Genomic DNA, 12692 nt, shown 5'->3' with positions numbered 1-12692 from the left:
TAGGCAATTCGGAAAATTAAATTTCTCATCGCAAAAAATTAATAAAAGTGTCCTGACACGATGGCAAAAACCCTCTGAAGGCGAATACCATTGACCCCATAATTTTCCGACGTCTAGATTTTTAAATATAATTTTTTGCCACGTTACGTGAGACACCCTGTATATATACCCGGATCGGTCGTTTCATTTGAGGGAAAATGTTCGTTATACTCTCTAATGACTAGGGCCCGGATTTGTAAGCACTAACAGGGAGCGCTCTTGACCGCATAGCACGCATATGCCGATCATCATCGAGGATGATATCGCTCTGTCTCCCGATAAGCTGAGAAAGGGGGCGCGCCCCGTTTTATGTATCAACATTCCTTCCAATCCGAAACAATATGGTTCTGAAGGTTGGTTGGCCTAGAATGATGAACGAAGAGCGCTACCTGTTAGCGCCTAAAAATCCGGGCCCTACTAATGACAAGGGAAGCGGCAGGTCCAGTAGGAAACGCAATGTCCAATAGAAAGGTTCTGTTCTGTAACGCTTACTGCCATGAAGTTATCGCAGATGCAATACGAGTTGATGAGGCCTATGTCCGCCATCGTTTCGCTCATTTGTTCTCTTGATTGATTGATTGAAGTGATTTGTAAAATTTTCGGGTTAAAATTTCAGGAGAGGCACTGCGCTTGTTCGCGTTTTGGGCTCGACGGCAGTATTGTTTTTGTAATGCGGTGCAACGAATCTCCACCAAAGAACGTAACAAAAGTAGTAACATCAATGAATTAACACCACTTCATGACAGGGTAGAAAACTTGGTGGGTGGGTGCTTGATAGGGCACTCGAGGGAACACCAGCAGGAAGGGCATCAGGATAACGCCCTCAGGCAGGGGAGTCGAAGGGACACACTTAACAATGGCGAGTTAAGCAAAGGGAGTCATATGTGTGACGAGCCTGAACATCCCCAAGGGGGTTCCCCCATACTCCCCAGAGTGTAGCCGGCAATTGGCTTGTACCCATGATGTGTTCACAATGCGATGGCCTCGTCGGACAGTTCCTCGAGCAGCATACACACTTCTCTTCGGAATTTTGTTAGAGCCAGAGGGCGCGTCAAACATTAGGTGGCATCTTACGATGCCCAAGTATTACGTGTGACATTCGAAATTTGCATAACCTGTTTTCCCACAAATTTCCTAAAACCGAACCACAGCAGGTAGCCTTCCTACTGCACCTCTGAGTAGTTCCGGGGAGAGACTCTCTGACAGTCGCGGATGTCGCTGTTCAGCCTCTCGAATTCTAGCACGGCCATGTTAAAGGAGATGCATGTGTGCGGTAGCCCCAGGTCTTTCATCCAGTCCAGAGCGGTGGCCTAAAACAGCAAAAGCCAGAGCTCTGGGGCGCGCTGTCTAAGAGCAGAGGCCGCGCCTACCAATGGAACAAGGTTGCCTTCCTTGTACTCGTACACGGAAGGGTAGGACACCTGGCAGTACCCTCGACCACTCCTATAGTGGGTCTGAAATATTGTGATGTCTGCGAGTCTGTAAAAGTGAACGGTATATTCATTGACTGACACGCTCCTGTTTCCCTGCACTCACTTTATGGTGTTCAGCAAGCGCCTTGTCATGGTCCGCGTTGGGAGGGATCCGTCCAGCACTTCCAATCCTAGGATAAGGATCAGGTCGTGAGAAAACGCCTTTCGGAATATCTGTAAGTGGAAGGAAGGACTTGCAGATCCCTGGCAATTTCTGTAGTTTTGCCGTCAACTGCGGCCGAACTGTTGCCGATGTCGCCTCGGTTTTTTGCATTTTAACCCAGCACCATGCTCAAAAAGACACGCGTGAGAGGGCATGAGCATATGACAACATACCGACAGTACAGGGGCGAGCGAAGCTATGGTCTTAGACGTGCGGTTGAAGTCCAGAATGGCCATCCCGTCGAGGTGCATTCGTCGAGACGAGACTGCAATGTTTGCGGCTATCTCTTCGAGCACGACCGGCTTACCACCCAGCACATTCTTGAGGAAGATCTCGCCGCCCAGATCTACCACATGTTTTATGTTGGGCCGCTCTGCTATAAGACCTAGGGAAGATTCTGAAGAAAAATGTTGACATAGTCATATCCGAGTGAGCGTTCACGTGCTTTTGCTCTGCGAAATGACTGCGAAAGGGACCGTCGCATTCATGCCGGTCGATTCCGAAACTACAGTGCCGTTTTACTTCTCGTTCAATACCGACAACAACAACGCCGAAAATCCGACACGAAAGAGTTGAGCGCCCCTCAGCGCGGACAAGTCCAGTCGAAGAGCGGCCGGCGGGTGAGTGGGACGGCATCTGCAAGTCGCGGAGAGCCTGTGATCGTGTGCGAGGTGAGCGAAGATCAGAGTAGTTATCTTTTACTTTTCGCTTTGTAAGTTGTAGTGCGAACGCGAAGTAGACGAACTCGAAGGCAATCATTTGCGCTGCGCTCACATTCGTACGCATGACTAACGTCATCACGATGCTACTATCGCTGGGGCTTCCTTAGCTGCAGAGGGAGTGCGAATCGTTAAAACTCGTTTATTGAATATGTAAGTTTCCTTGGCCAAGTAGACTGTGAAGCTGTGCTGAACATTACCGTATTGCTCTCACACACGTTTCCTGATGTAATAGTTAAGTACAGGGAAGGCACAAGAGGGAAGAACAAGAGGTACCTTTGATGTGGATAGTTCCAGAGAGGACGTCGTACCATGCTTCTCTGTGTACGACATGTGTGCACTCGGCTTGTGGAATGACAGGCACCCCATGAGTTACCCGCGATAAAACACACACCAGCGGTTTAGAGGCCACTGCAAAAAAATATCAGCTGCATGCGTTGGTCGCCTTTCGATGAGGAGTGATCCCACCTCTTGATGAATCTCCATGCACCGACACTGGTTCTGCGCAACGCACACAAAGCCCTCAATACGAGACGGAGTAATTACCGGACAACGCTTACCATCGTACTCCCGAAGCATTTGCGAAGCGGGCCTAATCGTTCGATCTGGAATTAACAGAATATCTACAAATGAGACGCGTCCATGTAGTATGCCTTCAGTGGGAACAAGGCCACAACAAACATGGCTTCCCGTTTTGTACACATGCGACCATGTCCCGCTCCTCCGGAACACAGTTAGCCGAAGAACTCGCTACCATTATGAAAAAGCGTTGAAATAGCTGCAGAACTGCAGTTAGTCATACGAAGTAATGTACAAGATGTCTGGACACACTGGATGTTATCTGTGTGTTCAGGTCCAGATCTGTACATTCGCCCCCAGTCCAGAGATAGAGGGGGACGTAGCGAGAGTTATGGGGTCAGAGGGGCAAGATCAAGTAGAAGCTGTTGTCGTTGTTCAGAGCATACATTGTTCATGTGGAAGTTTATCTGAAAATCAGTTCTCCTGGTGGTTGGACCGCGGAGTAAAGGGTACGAATAAATATCGCATGCCTGTAGTTGATTCAGCACCTCTGATGCAAAACCGGGTGGAAAGAAAGTGGGCGCGAGGCTCGGGCACGATCCGCGTGAGATAGGAGGGGCTTTGAACACTCGTACGTCTGACTTCCTCAATGGCTCTATAGAACCATACTCGTATCGTTATTGAAGCAGGAAGTAGTCTGGAGACATGCGAATGTGGAGAGGATCGGAAAGGCATCTTCAGCTGTTCTTACCCAGCGCTGCTCGAATACCAGGAAGTCTCTGGACCTTGCAAAACCCGACCACGTCGTCGAAGTCGTAGTTGTACGCTGCGACGCACGCTTTCGGATAATCTGCTATGGCCGATTCTACCTGCAAAGAGAGCCTTGCTTCCAGCGCTACTAAGTGTGCAGCAGACTTACCTTCCTCCGCAGAGAGCTTGCAGTGTCAAATGTCTCCAGCTCGGTGTCCTTACGTCGCATGAGACTATCAGTGGCGACATCGTATACTGTACTCCATCCTGTTTCGGAGCACACCTACAAATGCGAAGTTTTTGTGGGTCGTAGGTTGACGTGTTGCGTACGCTACGAATTCAATGTTCAACGAAGCAAAAACACGTTTTATTATACCGTGCTCCTGTCTTCAAGACCTTTCCCTGAGTATTCTCGGCCCTAGGCTCACCAAGCAATCGCCTACAACTATGTCGCATAACACAGACAGATGAAATATTATAACTGACAAGACGATGCGCGCGAATTTATTTTTGTAATTTTCTTGTCATTTTTTGTAATTTTCTTGTGTTATTTTGTAGTTTCTGTGCATTTCCAAGTCCAAACAGCAGCCGATACTAGCCGGAGTCCTGCGAGACGCGCGCGTAAAATTTTCTAGGGTACGCACGCTATTCCTGAAAAATAGCGTCCACTCGCAAGCCGTCTTTCCATACAGTACCACTGCGCAGGCGCAAGTGTAGCAATGCTATCTTGTTGCGTGCACAAAGCGATAGCGTACGATCTACTAGACCGCTGTCATGCCAACGACGCGGTTTTTTATACTCACTTTGGAATACTCTAGCTGTTCCTCCGAGTCGCAGACGCCAAGTGGCGCCTTGCCAGCATAGCGGAACACGCGCAGATCCACCGAAAAACACAGGTATGGTACCTCAACGCTAGTGGATGCGATGAACTTTAACCATGACAAGGCAGTTTCCTGTACAAAGAAGGGTGCTTATTCCACGATATTCACATCAGTAGCACATCAACATACCACAGCAACGACGGGAACACAAGAATCTAGCCTCTGCTTGTACACGGACGTGTGCACAGCTCGACAGACGTCGGAGCTCCCAGGATAGTGGCTGTTCACTACAAGGATGTCCACATTCCTGCAGAGAAAAAGAACGGCTTAACGTAACTTTCGATCTGGACTGATCTCTTGGGCTTGAAGCTATGTTATCCCCGTTACATTAGTAACAGGTAAGTTCCAGTAGGCAAGCCACTAAATCGCGCTCTTACTTCGACACGTCACGCAGCGCCTTATCAACGAGTCGTGGCTGTGCGATGTACCCGGATAGCTGCAAGCTGAGCAGCAGACAGAGATCGCTTGCCTTCAGAAAACTGTGCAAGGTCTGTAATACCAATGGCACCACATGAATGACCTTGTAAAGCATGCGCTTGTTACTTCAGCTGTCCTACCTGCAGCTTCAGATTGAGTTTGTGAAGCTGTGGTGCCGTCTGACTGACGTAAAGGAAAGCCAGGCCGTCGAGCTGTGTACCCCTGAGCAACACAGCGGTAGACTCCGCGAGTTTATCAGCACTTGTGTACAGGAGAACATCCTCGTGCAGAGCGACCAATACCTTGACGTCACGCCCCTTTAGTCGCTGATATACGTCTGAAGCAACAGCTCTAGAATCCAAACTGCATGGTCAGGACTTCACAACGAGACACTCACCTGACGACACATGTCGCATGGCGTCGACTGTAGGATACCGTCGCAGGGAAAGCACGATGTGCGTGCAGTGCTGCTTCGTAAAATTACGAGGTACGGAGGTTCGGTCGGACAGCACACATACCAACGGGCGCGCTGACTCTGCACAACCATGTCGCACACAGTCATGTACGCCATTTAGCATTAAACGCGTGCTCATACTGACGCACCTTTTCCAGGGGCCATACATCGTCGACGTCGTTCACTGTCGGTGCTACCTGCATATGATATCGCAGAATTTGGTGAAATAAAACAAATTGCCGTTAACTTGAAAAGCTCCAGCAGACAACCTAACCATAAATACGAAAAAGGGGTTATAGCGGCAGATTTCGCTTTCTTGTTACAATGAATCCATACCCAAGGATGAGCTTACCTATGGGCGAAGTCTCACTGACTATCTCTGTAAAGCAAGGAAGTTCGGAGTTGCTCAGAGTAAGCAATGGCAGTGACTCACCCGGTCCTGGAGGGATATCAGAAGGAGGAACGTCGCTCGCTATGGGCTTTACTTGTGCTTGGCGTACAAGTTTCAGTCGGCCAAACGGTTTCCCGCATTCGCCTTCGTAATCGTCCATATCCACTTGGTAAGCAGCGACGCATGAGAGCGGGAACATAGAGATCGCGCGTGATACCTTTAGAGTACAAAAGACTTCCACTGGAGCTTGCCCCTACAGCACTATGAACATGTTTGTCAACCATTTCGCAACATAGGAGGGTAGAAAGTCCAGCAAATGTCCTAAAAAAGTGGACGCAGTTGGGACGGAAACTGGGACGTAAGAGTACCGAGGGATCAGACTATCGAACAGAAATTTTCTGATGTTACAACTCTACTGCTTTACAGTACCTCACCAACAGGACCATAGAGTGCCAATATTTATGCAACACAGGTGTCTAGTGGTGTAGTCGACTTCTCCGCAGAGAGAACTGTTGTGAGACTTCACTTTTGCATCAACAATTTATATAGCACTATGGAAATAATATAGACTTTCCCTCTGCACTTTCCCTCTCGTGTTCAGTAATGCTCAGTAGGCTTGACTGAGATACAGCACGCCAGGATAGAAGCAAGGGGTGGCTGCTCTCGTGGGGGGCTTTGGTCCCTCACGAGAAAAACAGAACGAGCCGCTCATGTATGCGTGGGATCATTTCTTCATGGTGGACGCTGACTCGCTTAAATGATCACCTCACCATTGCTATGTCAATGCGCATCATTCGTGGTCAGCCAGATTTGTTTTTACGCCGCATTTACGCTGCCCCTCCCCAACAAAAAGAATTCCTGACTACGCTACTGGCTGCATGGTCTTCCACGATGCCATAATGTAATTTTCATGCCCTTGTGCCTTTCTTCTCAATAGGATTCCCTATAATACCTTGGCTGCAAGAAGAGCAGGTGCTTCGTGAGACTCCACTTGTCCGTTGCCAAGTCGTTTCTCTGCCAAAACATCCACGTCAGTAGTGACACCAGCAGTCCATTGAGAGTCCTTGCAGATCTGCGAGCAACATTACAACCCCCGTCCTCAGTCCCCAAAACTACACCTCAGGCGTACCCCACCTTCATGTAACTGACGGGATGACTGGTCTTGCACGCTGCCAGAGGACTTCCGGCACCTTTGAAGAGCAACGCTGCAAGCGTTACCGAAAAACATGTGTTGACCTGTGACTTCTGGTCTAGAAGCATGCTGGTCATCCAGGACAAGGCGTGAGTCTGCAACCGGACATTGCCTTCAATGGATGTTGAGTGTACAATATAGGATATACTAACAATAGGTACGGATGGCGTATGACGATCGTCAGAGTAGAAGACTGAAGGGAATGCCGTGCGACAGGTCTCGTTCAGGACTCCCTGGTAGTGAGTCTCTAGAATAAGGTAGTCGGCGTGCCTGGGTGCGATACGAAGTAGCCGTGTCATTTGAGATTCACACACACTCTTTGTCTAGGTGTCCTTGAGGCTGAAGCAATGCAAGACACGTACACGAAGCACGCTGATCGTCTATTTGTCCTGTGTTGCCTCAGTCTCGATGATATGACACCTATAGAGAACGCATGCACTTGCTAGCTTGCATACTTCTGCTCTCAACATATTTTGTGTACGTCATCTTCGTTGCAGTGTTACGTGAGGAGACATGCACTGTACCCAGATGACGTCAGGAAATCTGAAGGCCTGGCAACGATTACCTTCTGCAATTGACCTCAGAAGAAGCCGTACTATGAGCCTCTGCCATGCAGGGCATCAACGAGGTTGTAATCTGGGCATTAATTCAAGTGCTACAGGCCGTAAGCCCGTACCTCCTGTGATACAGAACGGAAACGTGCATCCTGCACATATGATTCCCGTTATTAAACAGTAGTCACTTATGCACTTATGGCGAATTCCACTGGTTGATCTTAAACGGGTACGATGGCGGAAGTTGCGCGAACCCGGCAAATTCAGCGAAAACACACAATGTTTACTGTTTGCTCGGTCTTGCAAGATGCGGAAGTGACGGCAGTCCTCCGTTGAAGTTCCAGCGGAATCTGAAGTTTCCCAACGTGGAAAGAAAGAGCGCTCCGTCCATTCATACTTACTCTCCAACGGCAGCCAGTCTTCGAGCAACGAGCATCGGGTTTCCATCCCAGTCCTGTACTGTTACGCCGACGGCGATCTCAAGCTTGAGTGGTCCCAGAACACTATTTAGAGAGCGTATAGTGGTCACAAGGGCTTCAAGTGAGGCAGAATCCTCGATTTGACCGAGAAATGCAACGCCGTTAAAACCGAATGAGGTGAGCCAGCGTGATACCGCGTCCGAAAAGCGTACTCGCTCTTCGCTCTTTCGAGTCAAGGCTTTAAGGGTGCGTGGGACCATGTTCACCAGAAACTGCATCTCGGAGGCAGCCTTGAGCGTTTGTAAGACGGCGAATGTGGCCTCTGGGATCAAAATCACAGATATTGGTCACGACAACAGCATCGTTACCATAGATGATCAATAGTCCTACCGCAAACGGGAGTGAAGGTGGTGTTTCGGAGATCGTATTCGACATCGGAATAGACAAGGTGAGTGCAGTACTTCTTGGGAAACTGAAGCGGGTGTTTTGCTTCTGGAGACACCACGCACAAAAGAGGTCTGGCTCCTACAAGGGCGAGGCGCGTTGAAGTATACAGACATGGTACTAAGACAGCACACATATATATAGACAGTATACCTTGAGGACGAAGGACCGACAGCCGCGGTTTAGCCTCCACTGTAAAGAAATACAGTGGCACTTGTTGCTTGAAGCACGCAATAGTGATGATACTTACAGAGTATTCTGTCGATGGCCGCTCTCGAAGCCTTGCTTTCTTCTTGGTGCAATACTAATTCGGAAGGCAACCATATGTTGGACATTTCCTGTGTACAAGAGCTAACGTTGACTTACTTTGAACTGCGGGCTTTGGTAATGCAGCGGGTTGGCCAATGGTTCTGCTAATGTTCGTGATGTTTTCTATCGAAGAGAAAGCGAGTGAAAGTATATAGAATATCTCGAAATCAGATCACTACGTAGCTCCGATATCTCCATATACGGGGTACAGTTTCGTCAGAACAGTTTGTGCTTGCGTGAGATTGTGTGAGCATCTTTTAATACACCTAGCTTCAGGGTGTAGAACCGAACAAATTACGGGTACGGGCCAGGTATTTTAATGCGCTTCAAGTTCAGTTTTCCGGAGCGTAGAGATACCTGCCCGAACCGGCTTATTCGAGTTCATAACGGTTCAGCAGAAAAAGCAGAAAAATATGTGTCAACGTCCTCTGGTAGTTCGCTGGAATGTGCGGAACCCACGAACACGTACATTAAGTCAACAGCGTTTGACATCAAGCATTGATGCCTTGATGACAACGTGAAAGCTTAGTGTTGTTGAACGCAATCATAAGAGAAACTGTTAGTAAAATAATAGCATAGTACGTGCTTTTCGTTGTGCCACACCAGGTCTACAGCACCACAGGTCTACAGAAGGCGAATCACGAACAACGAACACGACCGTAGCTGGTGACCGACTCAAACGTAGACACAAAGCGCATGAAAGCGCATTACGAGCATCGTGTACCATACTCGCATGTAGATGGAATTTTGAACAGTTGCAGCATATGAGGTAGGCTTTAGCTCTTCAGGATAATCTTCACACCTTCGATATCATCCTTATCCAGGCACCTTAAGCACACAAAAAATAACGCCAAACCGTTTGTCGAACCGGTTCAGAACAGGACTTGTCATTAGTCCCGGTTCAGGTTCAGTTCTAAGCAGGGTGTCAAACTGAACCCGAACCGAAAACCGTACCGTAACCGTACCGTACCAAACAGATTTTCATGACACTGTTGAGCCTGAGCCGGCGCAGAACCGGAAAAAGTAATAGCGGTAACCGGTTCGCAACGAAACGGTTTGGACATGAAAGTCAGCATAGGAGTTCAAGTGTCTCTCAACCCCCGAACGAGTACACACTGGTCCCCATATCATGGGTTTCTGCAGATTTTCCCCTAGCAGTCAAACGAGGACGTATAGTAAATACGCTTTCACGTTGAAGCACAGTTGTCCTTGTGAGCGCCGCGGCTAGCGTCACGCGGACGAATGAAGCAGCAATGGAGTAGGCCGTTTGTGTAACGCTATTCGCCTCTCCAATTACCTATAGAGGCGCTCGCGTCGTCTTCAAGATGGCGCAGAAAAGAATGATTGCCGATGAACAAATCGCCCTGCTTCATGCCTTCTTCCACGAGACACGCTTCAAAAATTGTCCAAATAACATAACTCGCCCGTGGTTTCCTGCTGTCTTCGTTGTTTTCGTTCACGCCGCTCCTTTGATAGTATATTTTTCCTCGATTGATAGTATAGATCCTCTTCCCGACATATAGAGTATAGATAGTCCTCTTCCCGACATTGAATATTCTTCTCCGCGGTAGTTTTGCACCGCGAAATTGAGCAGTTCTGTTGCTGTTTGAGCTCTGTAAGCCGGGACACTCCATCGCACACGAAGGGAAGTTGCGGCAGTTTCGGGTCAGCGCGAAATATACCTGTCGTCTGCTGTTACTATCATTCATTGAGTGCTTCTGCTGGGGTCCGCTAGGTGGACGAGTATGTGATTAAGCAAGCGCCCAACATTTCCCTCTACACGTGAGCAGTAAAAATTAAACAAGTCAGGAACATCAGAAGTGTTAAAGGAGGACGGTGCCTGTTTGATTTGCCGTGGTTTCAAAGGTGTAGTTCTGCTTATACTGGTAGTGCAGCTGTGTCGTGACACATTGCCTTTGTGGTGGATTACTTGGTACAGTGCTGTGAGCTCGGACAGAGCAAGGCCGGCAAACTTATTTTCGCCATGCTTCAGTACGGTTTCAGGTCGATTCACGCTGCGAATGCAGTGTGCCAGCAAATGGCGTCGTCTAAATGATGCCCCTCTTATTAGGCTTCCTTTAAGTGTATCTCTTGTCGGCACTGTGTATGTGAAAAAAGATTTCGGGAACAGAAAATAGGTGGACTAAACAGCTTCATCAGCGTGGACGCTATTTTCAAGTGTTCATAAATTTCTCCTTTCTCTCACTAAAGGGAGTACCTGATCACTAAAAACGTCAATGCAGACAGCAGCAGTAAGCTACTATTAACTACGCATTTCCTGATAAAAGCAGTTTTATGGGAGATATCAAATTGAAGCCTTGAACCGGTTCGACTTCTGACGTGGCCGAACCGGGACTCAACCGGAACGAAATCCAACCACCATGAATCCTAACCGAACCCGTATTTTTCGCGGTTCGACACCCTGGTTCCAAGACGGCAAAGAAATAGTGAACCAGTTTCGGTTAGACACCATGCTTACCTCAGCTTTTGTTTTGATTTTCTTTGTTCCGTTCCGCCAGTGCCGTGTATGCCAAAGGGAGTCTGGCCATTAATGCCTATACCTAGTGCTCCACCCACTTTTTGAGCTCTCTGGCCAATCACGAGCCAAAATACAGTTCCCTATTAATCCCAGGCTATCCAAGCTACAATGAACCCTCATTATTATGACCGCGGTCGTTCCCGAAAATTTGGGTCATAATGCGGGATTGTCATATTAACGAGGGAGATTTGCAGGGGGTTTCACAACATTGTTCCCCAAGAGTATACGTAGTCGTAAAGCGTGTATGTAATATTATCGGGGGTCATATTAACGAGGGTTCACTGTATTACCTGTATTCACTGGGTGCCGACATTTTCGGAAAACTGGATTGGATTAGATTGAATAGAATATTCCCTGACGACCTAGCAACATAATGGATTTTGCGTCCACTTTTAACGGCGCCATCTGGATGGAGAGGGGCATGTCGGGAAGACGCCGAAGGGCAGAAGTAGCAGAAGCAGAAGTGCTTGCTAGCAGAACTGATTGGCCAGCAGAACCGCTACTTTGAACAGACTGCCGGTATTATACGTATTTTAACTATATGAAATATAACAAGATTGAATCAAGAATGGGCAAAGGTGTGTACATGAATAAAAGTATCTCATAAAACGCAAATTTTTGGCCATCTGTAGCGTTTTTCTTGCAATTTGCCTGTGATCGCTGTCGTTACCAGGCCTAACAAGGGTGACGAAACATATTTTCAGGTAAACATAGACACTGGAGCGTAATTTAAAAGTGGTTTGCAAGATAATTGCACCAGTATGTACACTTACGGAATAAAATTTACGTAATTTGTGGGGGAAAAAAAACTTATGAAATCCTCGCTTCGCCGTTCGAAGCTACGCCGCCATTTTCGGGAAAATTTTGGTGTCATGGCGGCTCGCATAGAAAACAGCAGCCAATGAAAAACGCTCAGTTTGATTAAGAGGTCTAGCCTCCTTTTTAGGCTCCTCCTAATGGCCAGACTTCCTTTGGCATACACGGCACTGCGTAGCGCTTGTAGCCAACTCCACCTAGCTTTGCCTAGAAGCCTGCTCTACGCAAAAACTACTAGATTTATTCAATGCTACGCTTTTAAAAATCTCCTGCCTGCAATATATGCCAAAACTGCGAGCTACTAGATTACAACGACTATGTCACAGGCACCCCTTCTCAACGCAGCATTTGGAAGCTAGCGGTGGCGTTACTCATCAGCCTAGATATTACTTTCTCAACTTGTACTTCAGCCTACCTTAGTATTTTTGTACAAGCGGTGGATGTCCCAAGGAAGGTGTTACATTCTAAAGTTGATTATCATCATCATTCTACGCGTTTCCATATGAGCTGTTGCTGTCATCTGCTACAGTATTTGTACGTCCGCTTCTGCTCGTTCAAAATTCAAATTTCCAATGTCGAATCATTGTGTAGATCACGCGGGACGATGAGTAGCG

At 47.9% G+C, this 12692-nt stretch overlaps 1 protein-coding gene and 1 long non-coding RNA gene across 3 annotated transcripts in view; one reads left to right on the top strand and one right to left on the bottom strand.

The window, feature by feature from the left end:
• LOC135388215 (uncharacterized) overlaps positions 1-7665 on the top strand; it is a 72799-nt gene extending 65134 nt beyond the window's left edge. For both annotated transcript variants that reach the window (XR_010421303.1, XR_010421304.1), the window contains 2 exons: positions 6743-7086; positions 7495-7665. This is a non-coding gene — a long non-coding RNA (uncharacterized LOC135388215). The remainder of the gene's footprint in view (positions 1-6742; positions 7087-7494) is intronic.
• LOC135388214 (uncharacterized) overlaps positions 1-12692 on the bottom strand; it is an 89635-nt gene that overhangs the window by 75957 nt on the left and 986 nt on the right. The window contains exons 6-30 of the mRNA XM_064617616.1: positions 8781-8846; positions 8665-8718; positions 8568-8606; positions 8361-8495; positions 7953-8292; positions 7150-7267; positions 6940-7092; positions 6758-6877; positions 5848-6022; positions 5767-5793; positions 5564-5611; positions 5358-5495; positions 5101-5297; positions 4921-5033; positions 4673-4790; positions 4466-4615; positions 3832-3945; positions 3664-3781; positions 2954-2998; positions 2862-2894; positions 2670-2804; positions 1848-2071; positions 1576-1685; positions 1410-1518; positions 1212-1349 (exon numbers count right to left, since the gene is read on the bottom strand). Coding sequence (XP_064473686.1) covers positions 1212-1349; positions 1410-1518; positions 1576-1685; positions 1848-2071; positions 2670-2804; positions 2862-2894; positions 2954-2998; positions 3664-3781; positions 3832-3945; positions 4466-4615; positions 4673-4790; positions 4921-5033; positions 5101-5297; positions 5358-5495; positions 5564-5611; positions 5767-5793; positions 5848-6022; positions 6758-6877; positions 6940-7092; positions 7150-7267; positions 7953-8292; positions 8361-8495; positions 8568-8606; positions 8665-8718; positions 8781-8846 — 3017 coding nt within the window. The remainder of the gene's footprint in view (positions 1-1211; positions 1350-1409; positions 1519-1575; positions 1686-1847; positions 2072-2669; positions 2805-2861; positions 2895-2953; positions 2999-3663; positions 3782-3831; positions 3946-4465; positions 4616-4672; positions 4791-4920; positions 5034-5100; positions 5298-5357; positions 5496-5563; positions 5612-5766; positions 5794-5847; positions 6023-6757; positions 6878-6939; positions 7093-7149; positions 7268-7952; positions 8293-8360; positions 8496-8567; positions 8607-8664; positions 8719-8780; positions 8847-12692) is intronic.

This window comes from Ornithodoros turicata, chromosome 3, assembly GCF_037126465.1.
Source record: "Ornithodoros turicata isolate Travis chromosome 3, ASM3712646v1, whole genome shotgun sequence".
Lineage (NCBI taxonomy): Eukaryota > Metazoa > Arthropoda > Arachnida > Ixodida > Argasidae > Ornithodoros > Ornithodoros turicata.
This window is presented reverse-complemented; position numbering and strand designations above follow the sequence as displayed.